This window comes from Diabrotica virgifera, chromosome 8 (assembly GCF_917563875.1).
Source record: "Diabrotica virgifera virgifera chromosome 8, PGI_DIABVI_V3a".
In the NCBI taxonomy this organism is placed as follows: Eukaryota; Metazoa; Arthropoda; class Insecta; order Coleoptera; family Chrysomelidae; genus Diabrotica; species Diabrotica virgifera.
In genome coordinates, this window is record NC_065450.1 from 77,899,865 (window position 1) to 77,916,162 (window position 16,298).

At 31.9% G+C, this 16,298-nt stretch overlaps 1 protein-coding gene across 6 annotated transcripts in view; it reads left to right on the top strand.

The window, feature by feature from the left end:
* The window catches only part of LOC126889339 (uncharacterized), a 137,756-nt gene extending 131,186 nt beyond the window's left edge, over positions 1-6,570 (top strand). For all 6 annotated transcript variants that reach the window (XM_050657572.1, XM_050657574.1, XM_050657573.1 and 3 more), the window contains one exon: positions 5,645-6,570. In XM_050657572.1, coding sequence (XP_050513529.1) covers positions 5,645-6,509 — 865 coding nt within the window. In that variant the 3' untranslated portion in view covers positions 6,510-6,570. The remainder of the gene's footprint in view (positions 1-5,644) is intronic.
* Positions 6,571-16,298: the final 9,728 nt, after the last annotated feature.

The window sequence follows — 16,298 nt, forward strand, 5'->3', positions numbered from 1 at the left end:
GTATATTGATTTGTAACTATTTATTATGAGTAGTTTTTAAGAAGTGATTTATCGTTAGTAAGTTTTTTCCCTGAAAAATAGAACAAATTAGGGGAGAAAGTGATATGAATAGACCATAATTGTTCAGGGTATTTGGAGATTAAAACGGTGTTTTGTTATGCATGCCACAGTAATTAGTTCTTAGGAAATTAATATAAAGAAAGTTTGGAATTTTAAATATGTTTGTTTAATGATAGGAATATTTAGATAATTTCCGGAAGGTCGTAAGTTTGGGTAGGAATATTTTTGAGAGAATGACTGTTTGTTTTCAAATAAAAAAAGAAGGTGGGGAGATAAATGTTTCTGATTGGCTAGGCACTTTGGAATGGGGAAAGTTTGTTTTGAATGTTGAGATAGTTTTGGAAAGAGGAACTCATTATGTTATTGGCATCGCTGAAGAGCAGTCAACGTTTTCGTGGATAGTTAGATAGCAAGTACCAGTGGGTACTTTGGGCTTTGATGGGTATCCTAACATAGTCAACGAGGGAGAGCTGTTTTGGGTCAAGAGAAGACATCAGAGTGAGTGAAGCAAAAGGTCAGTCAATTTATGTGAAAGATATTTTTATGTTCGGAAACTAAAATTTTGAGTAAAAGCATATGACTTAAGATTCCAATATTTCAAAAAGTAAATAGGAAGTATAGGTAATTTGCGAATACCTAAATTTGTTTGTTTAGCTTGTTTTATCAAAGTCATCGGGAACAAACCGATAAATTGTTTTTTTAACTAGAATAAATTTAAGTGCTAAAAATTTCATTTGGACAGCTGTGTCCACAGGTTTTAAATTTGATCGATTTTTAGAGTATTGATTTTAATAATAAAATTATGTATGCTTATTTTATATTTCTATTTAATTCCTTTTCCTAATATTTTTTCCCGATTAGAACCAACTAAGAGATCCTGAAACCACGAGAGAAGATAAGTATAACATAAGATAATTTAGATATTTTTTTGTATAAAAGGCACCCTGAGATTTTTTATTAAATTTTTTGTATGATTTGCGACAATTGGATAAGTGATTAAATAATTAATTGGAGTAATCAAATAAATATTTTTTAGATTATCTCAACCAGAAACACCACAATATGAAATTTACTAATGAAATTGAAGTCAATGGAAATCTGCCCTTCTTAGGAATTAACATCTTCAGATCACCTTCAGGTTTTTCCACTTCAATATACAGAAAACCAACCTTCACCGGCCTGTATATAAACGCAGATAGCTTTATTCCCAACAAATACAAAACAAGTTTAATCAATATACTTGTTCACCGCGCTTTCACTATCTGTTCAACCTGGCAATTCCTACATGAAGAGTTAGAAAACATAAAGGTGATCTTAAGTAAAAATGGTTTTTCGTTGAACTTCTTAGAAAGATACATCAGACGTTTTTTCAATAACAAATTCCAACCAAACAGCAAAGTAGAAGAAATCAAAGAAAAGATCTATATCAAACTTCCATATACTGGTTACCACAGCTTACAAATCCGACGCAACATCCGTAGAACAATTAAAAAAGCATTTCCCTCTATAGAATTAAGATTTGCTTTCACGACTTTGGAAAGGATAGGATCTCGTTTCCATGTGAAAGACATGATTCCTAGTGATCTCGCATCTAACATTCAAATTTTCAGTTTTTCACATAGTTTTTGAAGGTTAAAAATGGCCGATTTCGCAATTTTTAAATTTTGAATCGCTTATATGTCAAAAACTATCATTTTTAGAGAAAAGTCACTAAAGACCTTTTCTGTTTGGAATGATCCAATAAACCTAAAAAAAAATTTTCCATGTAATAAAAATAATTTTAGGAAAAAAACAAAAAAAAAACGTTTAAAAAATTTTTGACCACCTTTTGGTCCTGGCAACATGCAAATTTGTTAAAAGGAGTCCTTTTTGAGTAAGATTGTGCAAAAAATCCGAATCAGAATATTTTTCCTAGCGGATGCGCAGTGGCTTTCTGGATTACCAATAATTGAAGGGCTTGGGGGAAAAAGGTAACAAGCCACAAAAGTAGAAAATGGAGAAAACCTAGTGTGAAACCTTCAATCAAATCCTTAAATCAGAGTTTTTATTATAACACAACAATATTTTTTTAAATGAAGCTTTAGTCTGAATATAAGCAATTTACAAACTAAAAAAAAAAACAAACGGAACTCTTACTACAAGAGAAAAAATATTTTTCTTGAGCAGCGTGGCTTACTCCTTTTTACAAAAACATTGTTGTAAGATTTTCTTATCTAAGACGATGTTTCTATTTTACTCGTCCAAGTCAAAATTCTCCGTTTCCGAATCTTCTGCGAGGTCTGTTGACTGTTGTCGAACGCCCAGCTCAACGTAAATGTCGTGATAAACTAAAGGAATATAAGGCATGAGTTCCCTTAAATTTTTTAGTTTATTTTCGTTAAGAGGTACAGATGTGGTATATTTTGGAGAAAGATCTCTTAGATTTATTCGATTTCCATCTTTTACTCCTCGATTACCAATATTGACCGATTTAAACTCTTCATTTAAAAAGTGTTTCACAAGCATTGTGTTGGGTTTATCCGCCTCAAATCTAAAACATCTAACTTGACTAAAACGTAAAGGTTCTTTTTCGTCTGTCGTCTGTTTTTTGTTAGTTTGCCTTTGCAGCTCGTCAAAGGAAATAAAATCTTTTTGTTGCATCTTGATAACTTCAAATGGATTGGTTTTTTGGCTTTTCTTATAACGTCGCACCATTGATTGGGATGATAGATTTGTGCCGTAAATTTCTTTTTCTTCTCAATTAGGGCGAAATCACGATCTGAGGGTAAGCGCGTATGCCCACTTACAAAAAAACGATGTTCGATAGCCAAAAACTGTTTTTCTCTGACTAGTTGCATATATACTGACATCAGAGCCCAGTTTTTATTTTTACCCCCACAGTTATCGGTGTAAATGATAAGCTCTTTATTGTCAGTATTTGTTAGGAACATTTCGATATATTTCAGTAGTGCACTGGCAATGTCATCACTACCCCTCTTTGCCACATTTTCGGTCCAAGTGAACATGTACCCCTGCTCTCTGTTGCAGTTATGGATCTCCAAATTGTACATCCATGCCTTTCTCAAATAAAATGCTTTTCCCACAGTCAAATTCGGCACTGGCAATGCCTGTTGTAAATCAAATGAAATTACTTCTTTTTCATCTGTTAATTTGGCATGTGCAGACTCTTTTATCAAGTCCTGTTGCATCGCCTCAGCCCTTCTTTGATGCAACTTTAACTTAATTTTATTGACATTCTTCAGCATTTCTTTATTTGATTCGAGCGAGACATTGTATGAATCGCATGTTTGGCATGTATCCGTTTTTGGCAATCCTATATTATATTGCGAGCAAAAAACTCTTCTGTAATAATTTTCTTTCACTGGGACAATATGTTTGGCATTGCACCAAGGTATATAATAATCTGTATATAAAGATGATATGGACAAGTCGTGATTGATGTAAGTGCGGTTGGGGTTATCTTGCCTGCTGTAATGGCTGGAATATTTGGGTATTGCTTAAATATGTCGATGGATGGACAGAATTCTCTCTTCAGATATTTTGTTTTTTCTGTTGGTATGTTTTCCTCGCTTATCAGTTTTTGGAGTAGACTTTCCTTCCTTTATTTGGCAACAGATATTATATATCCGCTTTTTTGACTGCTGGAGACCATGAACTGCCAAAAATTCAGATTTGCATACTTCTTTGTCGGTGGCATTAATCTTTATATAATATTTCTACAAGATGTTTGGCGTTTGATTTTTTTTTGGGTAACTTCTTTTTTTTTGGAAATGCATTTTATTCTACCAAATAAGTAGTTATTTTGTTGCTGTCGAGTCCCCAGATTCCAAAATGCATGAAAAATTTCTTCTTCTTTCCCCATCAGGCTTGTTCTACATTTGTGTTTGCATTTACATGGTTCTCCAATAGCTTTAGGTTCTATTTCAGTCCCTTGGTATGTTTTGTACCCATGGCCCAGATTTCTTCTTGTTTTATCCCGGTCCCTTTTCTTAGAATGAACTTTTCTCCAGCGTGAGGGCGTTCAATTTTCTGGAAAACTTAGATAACCTCTAGAAATATCTTGTTTCTGATCCGAGGGATCGTTGGACTTATTTTCGTCCTGAAAAAAAAAGATGTATAATTTTTTGCAATAAAGTAATAAGCCACACACATTTTTCGTAGAAATTCTGCTAGGCATATGAACAAAAATACTGCAGCCGGAGATATAACGCAGTACACATCGTAGTTACACAACATTACTGCGTTATGTAGACGTATTGTACGTAAAGGCAACAATACATATTTCGATACATAGGTAAAATATGAAATTTTATATTAAGCTTAAAAATAACAAAATCTTTTGCTAAAAAAGGGAATAAGCCGCATAGAAATAAACTTACCAATATATGTGTAACTCCTTCTGTTGAACAGTCACTTTCACTAACACTGTAATCTTTATCATTCAGATCGTCATCTGAATCAAAATCAGAGAATTCACTTCCAATACTACTCTCAAAATAAACTTTTCTTTTAGCTCGGCGTAATTTAATTACAGTCATCCATCTTGAAAATCGCCTGTTGCATGTTCCTGTTCTAACCAAAAAGTCGTGACGTCGTTAAGAAAGAAATTCGCGTATAGAGGCGCCATCTCTTTATCAATAGCTGAAATAATTGATCAGCAGTTTCGTTGCACACTTGCAGGTATCTTTTAGAGGAAATCTAATTTTTTAGATTTATGTGGCTTGTTACCTTTTTCCCCCAAGCCCTTCAATTATACAGCATCAAGGTTAATAGAAATCATTATAGTTATTAAGGTACCAAGGGTATTAAAAGGATAATAACGCTTAAGGTCAATGGTGTATATATCGAGGGCCTTTGGCCCGAGAGATTTACGTTGACCGAAAGCGTTATTATTATAATACCTGTGGTGCCTTCAACGTTTAATGTTCGACTAAATTATTCTTTATATGCAAAAAATTTGAATGAATTTTGAATTAGTTTTCAAATAAGTACATTTACCAGAAATAGTCGTAACGTAATTGTAGTAACCATAGTTTTACTTAGAGTTTTATTTGTCAACTTGACAGTATTTAATAGGCCCTAGGGCGTTATTTTTCAATACCACGCCCTTGAGCGTTATATCGTACTTAATAGACTTCGAAATAATGTCATTATTTGTCAAATAATAGACCAGTCGGACATTAAACATTTTAATTGCTCAGTAGATGTTTTTTCTTTGGCGTTCGTGTTTCCAATCAGTGTTCCGATTGCCATTTTTTATTATTGTGTTGAATTTATTAAACTTAACCAAAACAAACAAAAATTTCTTCTTTTTTTTGATGAATTCTTCGCACACAACACTTATTTCACTTTGAGGTGTTGCCACCTCCTCCTGAGCGCATCAAATAGAAGCTGGCCTTTTCGATTTACACTGATTACGAGGTGAGTTACGGAATGCCAATCCAAGTAAGAAAACGACGCAATAGATATCAAACATTCAGATTTCGGGTAATTACGATTCGACTTGGTCATTTCTATTCGATTTGTTAAAAGTTACAGAATAGGGCTGAATATCTGATTCACTAATGTATAATGATTTTTTTAGGAAAACCTTTGACAAACTTATGAAAGAAACAATCAGGCAAAACGACGGTAATCAAGTACAAGGAAGGGCCGAAGTTATCAAGACGATACGAAATATTGGAAATAAAGACGATGTATTTGCAGCTCTGACAAGAAATAATAAGTTGATGAATAGAAACGGTATTCGTTTCTCCGCAAATGGAGGAGAAATAACACTAAATGGTCAACCTATCAACATGAACGAATTTATAGGAATGAACAGGGAACACGCAAGTGCCTTTTTGTCCAATTTGCCTAGAGAATCGCACATAACAATGAGCGATACTAATTCTATGATTGATAATTTCTCTTTGAACAATTGGTCTATACCTAATGTTCAAGTATTCGCTGGATTTGCCTTAACCTTAATTAGCAAATTCTCAAATGATATCCAAGGTATGATAATGGAATTAGTACAAAAGGCCATAGACCTTCTCTTCAGATATTTTAGAGATGTAATTAACGAAACATTTGGTAGCTCTGCACATCAAGAAATAATGATCGCTGTAATGGAATATTTCGCAGGACAAGCATCAACCCTTCTTCAGAGATACTCCACATGGCGCAGTACTGGTAATCCTATTCACTACGAGTCTTACTTCGTAGAAGTACCTGTAGAACCATCTGAAAGATATACATGGATTTTTAGCCGAATAGTTAAAATTTGTCATGAAGCTGGTGAATCTGTTAATAATATCAAGGAATATTTAGAAGCGTGGCTACTAAATACAATATATACCAGACAGCTCAGAGATGAAGCTATTGCAAGAAGGGACCAGCATTCGTCCAGAAACACTAATAGTGTTTGTTGCACTATTTGTAGAGGACGTTATTTTACACAATCATAACAAACATTATTAACATGTATTTCATATATTTTATTAAACTTATATACAAGTGGAAAGACCATTTTTGCGTGTTTTTCTTTATTTCTCCTCAAAATCTTCCTTTCGATGAAATACTGCAGACTCTCTCTATAACGAACACGGGTATTACGAGGTTTAGCTTAAAACGAGGTACCCTAGATGTCACATGAAAATCCTATTGAACTATAACACTTCTATAACGAGGCATATTTGGTTATAACAAGGAAAAATGAAATCGAAGAATATGTTTCTTAACCTGTTTTTGACATGGTGATGGCCATAAATAAATACCATAACTGCCTGTATACAGGAATGCCCAACATATGTATGTTTATTGAGACCAGTGCTGTAATAAATTCCACCGCCGGTAATACACTTCTTCCTTCTTGTTTATCTATCTACCGATATTGAATATTGTAGGAAATTTACAAATATTTACGATGGCCAAATGTCATTGTTGAGGTCGACCACCGACACCTAATAAACTACGTAAGAGGCAATAAAACATTTCAGTGGTGGTGGTATCTTCTTCTAAAAGTGCCTATCTTCTGGAGATATTGGCGACCACATTGACCCATCTTATTCTATTTACGGCAGCTCGAAATAGATCAGTTGACGTTAGACCAGTCCACTTATCCTAAGATTGGCCAGCCAGGATATACCTACGTCTACGTCCAGGGCCTCTCCTGCCCTCAATCTTGCCTTGTACAATCAACTGTAGCAGTCGGTATTTTTCATTACGCATAATGTCTTTTCTTTCTAATTCCTTTCTCTTTTCTTAACTTCTGGAGAATAGTTATATTAGTTGTGTTGTGTATATATGAGACCCTCAACATACGTCGGTAGCACCACATTTCAAACGCCTCTAACCGTTTTATGGCATCTTTTATGGTGGTGGTATGCACAATATTATTGTTGTCTGACATAACAAGATCCTCTTATAACGAGGTAATTAGTCCGCCATTTCAGTTCTCGTTATAGAGGGAGTCTACTGTATACACTTTATAAGTGTCGCATTCCAAACATTTCCCAACATTTTAAGATGCCCAAAATATAACAAGCATGAAACTTACATCACTTTTCATAACTGCAATAATACGTTGATAATGTACCACAAAACGTGTTTTCGAGTGGATGCCCAGACAGCACGCCTTTCGAAGTAGAAGACGACCACCAAGAAGATGGACAGATGACCTGAAGGGGATATGCCAAAATTGAATGTAAGCGACTCAGGACGGGGATTTGTAGGCCTACGTTCAGTAGTGGACAAGTGTAGGCTGAATGATGAAAGTAGTACGAGAGCTATCTAAGAGACTCATTAATATTCAGCTCACCGGATAGTACTGTTCGAGGTGTGGAATTCCATACAAGAGTCTACCTGAAATGATCCCTTGTTTATGTAATTTCACACCTCGAACAGTAGCACCCCGCTGAGCTGAACATTAATGAGTCTCTTAGAGAGATGTGGCCAGGAATTACCATAAGCCTTATTTTAGAGCTCTGGTCACTGGTGCCAGACGGTGGTCATATAACCGTCATATGGTTTACAGCAACAAGACCGAAATCATTAGACCGAAAGCAGTAGACCGAACTCATTAGACCGAAAAGCACTTTACCGAAAGCTCACTAGACCGAACAGCATTAGACCGAAAAGCAGGAGACCGAAAAGCATTATATTGGTAGGGGAGCCCAAGCGGGGATTTTTGTTGTTACTCGAGCGCGTCAGATTATCACGTGGGAAGAAATTTGCTACCCTGCAGATGTATCTCTACCATATATTGGCTCTTAACACAGGGGCGTTCGTTCAGGGTGCCCCAAAAAATATCTATCTTTAAAAATACTCGAAATTATCAGATTAAGATAAGGTAAGTTAAGTACATGCAAAAGAGTGTATATTTAAAAACTCTGACGATTTGAGCGGGGCGTAAGGAAATGGGTGTCAAAAAGTTTCACAAAAAAAGCGAATATTTCGCGAAATGAACGTCAGATCGAAAAACTAAAAACTACGTGTTCAATATTTTTAAAAAATCTATCGAAAGATACCAAACATGATATCCTACGGAGTGGGGTGGGGGGTAAATTTAAAATTTTAAATACAAATCCCGCGATATTTCGCAAAATAAGCATCAGATCGGAAAACTGCAAAATACACTTATTTAATATTTTTGAAAAATCTATCGAATTGTACCAAACACCACCCCCGCCAGAGGTGGGGTGGGGGTTTGTATAAAATGTTAAATAGGAGCCCCAAATTTCTATTGCAGATTTGAATTCTTTACGTAAAAGTAAGAAACTTTTATTCGAAACATTTTTTCGAATTATGGACAAATGGCGCTATAATTAAATAAAAAACGATTGTTGGAAAAAAAGTGAATTAAAAAATGGAAAGTCCCCACTAAAATGGAAAGTTTTACTTAACTTTTTTTGGTTTTAGGACCTACTAATCACAACCCAATAGTGACTGCAAATTTAGCATACTTTCTTCCCCTACTATTATTGCTATTAGTTACATATTACAGGGTGCTCAAACAGGCTTGTAATCTGAGCAAGGGTAACATCAACCTCCCTTCACTCTTTATCCAGGCTTAGGACTGGCAGCACAAAGTACTGGCGAGTTTAAAAGTTGTTTTTTTTGCTTCGTTTTTTGTTTATTTTTTTGTTTTTATTTGTTTTTGGTTTATTTTTTATTTATTATGTACAATACTAAAAATAAAGAATACTAGAAATAGTTTAGAGGTTGTTTTTTTTTGCTTTGTTTTTTGTTTATTTTTTTGTTTTTATTTGTTTTTGTTTATTTTTTTGTTTATTATGTACAATACTAAAAATTAAATACTAAAAATAGTTAAGAGTTTTTTGCTTTGTTTTTTGTTTATTTTTTGTTTTTGGTTTATTTTTTATTTATTATGTATAATACTAAAAATTAAATACAATATTAAAAATTAAATACTAAAAATAGTTTATAGGTTTTTTTGATAGTTGTTTTTTGTTTATTTTTTTGTTTTTATTTGTTCTTGGTTTATTTTTTATTTATTATTTTATAATACTAATTTATATTTTAGTATTATTTATAATACTAAAAATAGTTTAGAGATTGTTTTTTGCTTTGTTTTTTGTTTATTTTTTATTTATTATGTATAATACTAAAAATTAAATACTAAAAATAGTTTATAGGTTTTTTTGATAGTTGTTTTTTGTTTATTTTTTTGTTTTTGGTTTTTTTTTTATTTATTATGTACAACACTAAAAATTAAATACTGAAAATTAAAGTTATGTGCAATCCCTCTTAAGTAATTAAGTATGTTACCATGAATATCGAAAGTTACTGACAAGGCGTTTTAATCTGTCAGCTGAATCTCTATATTTTCTCTGGCTTGTGGGTGGTTGTTCGCCAGCTAAATATTGCTCTATCCTTAGTTCGTTTAAACTTTGTTCTCTCTGCAGTGCTTCTAAAAATTTCCAAATACTTGGATGATTTGCACAAATTTGGTTCTGAAAACCTCTATGCCATCCTTCCACCGAGTTATTTGTTTTCGGTAAATCGTCATTCACAGCTTCAAAACAATTCCACATACCATGGGGGAAAATAGGCGAGCGTCGTTGACGGCGTTGAGGGCGTCCAATCCACGTATCCTCAAAGTAATCTAGCACACCTTGAGCTTCTTCTGGAATAACATGTTCTTCGCACAACTGTTCAAATATATCCACTACGTTTACCTCGCTAGAGGTACCTCGGTTAGTAATTATTATTCTCCTAAAACTTGTCGCAATGGTGTTTTTATTGTGATAACATAATGGCTATTGTCATATTCCTTAAATTCGAATTAGAACCAAAAATTTACCCATATTTTTTTACTTTTCGCAGTAAAAGAGATAAGGCCAATGTAATTACAACTAAATGTTGTTTGGATGGTTTTAGGCCTGGATCCCGCGTATCAAAAAAAAAGATGATTAATGGCAAGCTGAAAATTTGTTAATAGCTTAACAGTCTACTTGTACAAACTTTGATGTACGGGAACACTGGAACAGGGGAAGTTTTATTTGTGGAACAGTTTAAAAACATCCAATTCATTTGTTACCCTTTCATTAAACTCTCATGTAAAAATCAGACTGCTATTACTAACCAACATGATTCCTGTCGTTTGACATGTTCTTCGTGTTCACTCATTAAAATAGTTGAGAGACTGATAAGTTTGTACACACTTGAATGAATGAAGGAAATGAAAATATAATAAATAATTATTTACACACTTTGACATACTATATTTTCATAATATTTATTTCAAATAATTATTTACACACTTTTACATAGTATATTTTCATTTCGTTCACCCATTATGTCCAATTGGTATTATATATTAAAATAATTATATATTATACAGGGTGTAACAAAAATACAGGTCATAAATTAAACCGCATATTTTAGGACCAAAAATAGTTTGATTTAACCTAACATACCTTAGTACAAATGTGCACATATCCAAAACTATTGGAGATTTTTTATTGAAAATAGACATGTGGCATTCTTATGGCAGGATTTTCTTAAAAAAAATAAAGTGAAATTTGTGAACCCCATAAAAATTTTATGGGGGTTTTGTTCCCTTAAACCCCCCCAAACTTTTGTGTACGTTCCAATTAAATTATCATTGTGGTACCGTTGGTTAACCACAATATTTTTAAAACTTTTTTGCCTCTTAGTATTTTTTCGATAAGCCATTTTTTATCGAGATACGGCTTCCTTTTGAATATGTTTTACATAAAAATTTTATGGGGGTTTTGTTCCTTTAAACCCCCCAAATGTTTGCATGCGTTTCAATTAAACTGTTATTGCGGTACCATTAGTTAAAAACAGAGTTTTTAAAACTTTTTTGTCTCCTAGTATGTTTTTGATAAGGCACATTTTATTGAGATGTGGCTTCTTTTTTAATATGGTTCAAAATATATCTAAAAATGTAACTTTTCGTATTATTACAGTCTCGATAATCGTACTTAACCATTATACAAAATATGTGGTGGATTTGACAAATATTGAAAATATCTCGATAAAAACTGGCTTTTCGAAAAAGTACTAGGAGGCAAAAAAGTTTTAAAAACATTGTGTTTTACTAATGGTACCATAATAATAATTTAATTGGGACGTGCACAAAAGTTTAGGGGGTTTAAGGGAACCGAACCCCCATAATTTTTTTATGGGGAGCACAAATTTTACTATAATTTATTTTTAAGGTGTTCCTGCCATAATAATGCCACATGTCCATTTTCAATAAAAAATCTCTAATAGTTTTCGATATATTGGAAAAAATTCATTTTCATTTTGTAACTTCAAAGGGCTATAACTTTTTTTATGTGCACATTTGTACACTATGTGCACATTATGTGTAAGTTAGGTTCAATCGAACTATTTTTGGTCCCAAAATATGTGGTTTAATTTACGACCTGTATTTTTGTTACACCCTATATATTAAAACAATTATATATTAAAATGCCCAATTGATGATAAACGCATTCTTATTTTTGTATGAGAGTTTAATGAAATTATAACAAATCAATAATTGGAAGTTCTGCCCGACAAAATACATGCAACGTTTTCGTAGTCTGATGTTCCAAATTTTTAACCTATTCCACAATTAAAACTTTTCCTGTTCCAGTGTTCCCATACATCAGAGTTTGTCCGACTATAAGCTTATAGACACCGTTAAACTATTAACAAATGTTCAGCTTGCTATTAATCAACTTTTTTGGTACGCGGGATCCAGGTCTATTATTAGAAACAGTTAAAATGGTGTTAACGTCACTCTACCCTTAATTTATTTTTACCTTCACTAATTTGTTTAACGGATAAAAATTATTTCATATCAGACTGTACAGAGTAACAATTTACACAGTCTATACATAATACAAAATAATACAAAAAAAGTACAATATACAAAAATACATTCAAGATCTTAGCATAATATACTTTCCTCCCCTACTATTAAAATGCCCAATTGATGATACACGCATTCTTATTTTTGTATGAGAGTTTAATGAAATTATAACAAATCAATAATTGGAAGTTCTGCCCGACAAAATACATGCAACGTTTTCGTAGTCTGATGTTCCAAATTTTTAACCTATTCCACAATTAAAACTTTTCCTGTTCCAGTGTTCCCATACATCAGAGTTTGTCCGACTATAAGCTTATAGACACCGTTAAACTATTAACAAATGTTCAGCTTGCTATTAATCAACTTTTTTTGGTACGCGGGATCCAGGTCTATTATTAGAAACAGTTAAAATGGTGTTAACGTCACTCTACCCTTAATTTATTTTTACCTTCACTAATTTGTTTAACGGATAAAAATTATTTCATATCAGACTGTACAGAGTAACAATTTACACAGTCTATATACAAAATAATACAAAAAAAAGTACAATATACAAAAAGACATACAAGATCTTAGCATAATTACTGCAATCTTTCTTAATTTATGTACCATTTCGGTCTAATGCTCTTCGGTCTAGTGAGCTTTCGGTAAAGTGCTTTTCGGTCTAGTGAGTTCGGTCTACTGCTTTCGGTCTAATGATTTCGGTCTAGTTGTCGTGTACGTGGTCATATACGAGTCATATTACCCGTATGCGCGCCAAAAGTGAATATTAAATTCTTAATTGTATGTCAAAAAATGAGCAATAACTACGTCTTAAAACTCACCAAATTTCATTTGCATATCTCAGCCGGTTTTAAAGCAATAAATAAATCGTCAGTTTGTAAGAAAAATTACTCGATTCTAGATCCTGACCCACTACTTTGCGCCGTGTAATTTGGGTTGCCTACTGCGAACTTTTTACATGTCTTCTTACAGGGCCCCCGCAAGGCTGATTGGCGCCCGCCCTAACAACACACAACATTCCAGGAATGTACTACCAAAGTTCTATCAATATTTGAATGTCCTGGACATTTAGGGAACATTCGGTGAACATCTGTTTAAATTATTCCTGGAATGTTACCATAAGACATTCTGTGAACATACTACCAATGTTCCTATATTTTAAGTTGCGAAATAATACATACGTGTAAGAGATACAACATTACTTATAACATACCAGACAAACTAAGTGACATTTTAGGCCTACAGTGCAATAATATGTCAAATTTAAAGAGTTTCCCAAGATTATAAACATACAAATGTAATAAAAATTAGGACTTCATTAAATTGGATGGTCCGAGAAGTTAGCCACATTAGATTTTCATAGAACGTTGAATTGAAGTTTGACAGTGTTGCCATGTGATTATAATGTATATAATGTATAATATGTTGCACGCTTCAAATATACAGAGAAAGCTTTGAAAACTATCTTTTTTACATTATTTTGTGGATTTTGCTATGTTTTAATGTATGTAAAATACGAACGAATAAATATTTGTTGTTTGTTTTGATATTAATTGCAGTTAATTATTAGAAATTGTTTTGTGGCAATTGTCCTGATAGGTTACTGAGTAGATTTGGCAATAGAGTGAGAACGTTTAAATTTGCGTTTGCCAGATTGCACAGATGTTCCGCAGATATACATTTTATGACTTTCTTTTTATTATATTATATTTCTTTTTATTATTTGAAATGAATGTACCTGAAATGCTTTTAGTTACTGAAAAGTGTTTACTTCGTCAGTACGTTATTTTTGTGTTCATTTTATATTTTTTTAAATATTAAAATGCCTACAACTATTGTAGCACGTGAAAGACTTTTGAACATAGCGCAAATGCGGGAAGAGCGATTCACTTTAGATTCACATATATTTCTTTTAATTAATTATTAATGTTCTGACAGTTTTATGTAAATTATTTATACTTATTACAAATAGCAATTTTTTTTAATTTCTGCGTTTGTCGGTTTGATAAATAAAACACATTATTATCGCGATATTTGTCATTTCAAATAAGTACTTTAATTAATAATAATAAACATTACATTATAATACACAACACTAATTTACATTTGTTACCAGGTTGACGTTTTGTTATGGAATTATAATCGCTGTGTCTAGGTACACGCTAACGTGTACGCAAATAAAAAAGTTAGGTACACGCGAATTAAACTTCATCAAGCCAGTGACGTCATTATTTAGCGTGCACAGTGACTTTATATTTTGGTACACGCTATTTTGATATGTTTAGTGTTTGTTGTTTGTTTGATAGAAAATATTTTTATTAAGGGAAGGGGAAGGGAAGCAAAACTATTCAGATGTTTCAAACTTAATTGTAATAAAACATATAAAGGTACAGTATGTCCCTGTAAGTTGTATCCATATAGAAAACTTTTTTATTATTAATTTTACGAAAAAAAGTTATTCTTTATAAAAAGCTCTGCATGGTCCAAAACCTAAGATTTACCCATCAAATATAAAATTTTTTGAATATTATACGAGGTATGTCAAAAAGTTTGAATTTCACTCAAGAATAAAGTAGCTTTATTTTTCACAATATTGAAAATTGATATTATGAAAAGTTGTTTGGAATTAATAAACTGTATTCTAGTATGCAATTACATCCTTCTAATTGAAAAAATATTTTTTTGAAAAATTATGGATAACAACATTATTTTCAGTTATTTTAATTCAGATAACTCTTTTATTATTAATTTTACGAAAAAAAGTGATCCTTAATAAAAAGTTCTGCATGGTCTAAAATCTAAAATACAACCATCTTTTGTCAAATTTTATCAATTTTATACGAGGTATGTCAAAAAATATGAATTTCGCTCAAGAGTAAAATACGTTTATTTTTCACAATATCGAAAATTGTTAATATGAAAAGTTATTTAGAATTATAAACTCTGTGTCAGTATCTAATTACATCCTTCTAATTGAAATATTCTGAACTATAAAGGTACTTTACTTTTGATCTAAATTTATCTTTTTGACATACCTCGTATAAAATTGATAAAATTTGATTAAAGATGGTTGTATTTTAACTTTTGGACTATCCAGAACTTTTTATTAAGAATTACTTTTTTCGTAAAATTAATAATAAAAGAGTTATCAGAATTGAAATAACTGAAAAAATAATGATAGTTATCCATAATTTCTCAAAAAAAATTTTTTTTAATTAGAAGGATGTAATTGCATATTAGAATATAGTTTTTAATTCCAAACAACTTTTCATAATAGCAATTTCCAATATTACGAAAAATAAAGCTACTTTACTTTTGAGTGAAATTCAAACTTTTTGACATACCTCGTATAATATTCAAAAAATTTGATATTTGATAATTAAATCTTAGGTTTTGGACCATGCAGAGCTTTTTATAAAGAATAACTTTTTTTCGTAAAATTAATAATAAAAAAGTTTTCCATATGGATACAACTTACAGGGACATACTGTATATGTATATTCAGGTTAGCAAAATAAATATTAGTTAACATGATATAGGTATACAAAATACTGCTACAATAATTTTTATACGTAAGTTAATTATACCAGTTAAATTGGTGTTTATTTTCGCTGTGGTGTTTATTTTTATTTATACAGGGAGTTGAACTTGTTACGATTTTCATAGAAAATTGGTTATAACTTTGTAAATACCTTGTATACCTTATACTTTGTATAACATAATAAACCTTTATATTTTTGTGATATGGAAGTTTGGAAGTTAAGAAGATTTCGAATATAAAATAAAATATAGAGTGTTCCATTTAAAAAACATAAGTTTGGTCTGCCACTATATTATCGAACGCCCTGTAACATTCTAACTAATTTTAGTAATTTTGTAATATGAAGCTCAAAATTTGCTAAAA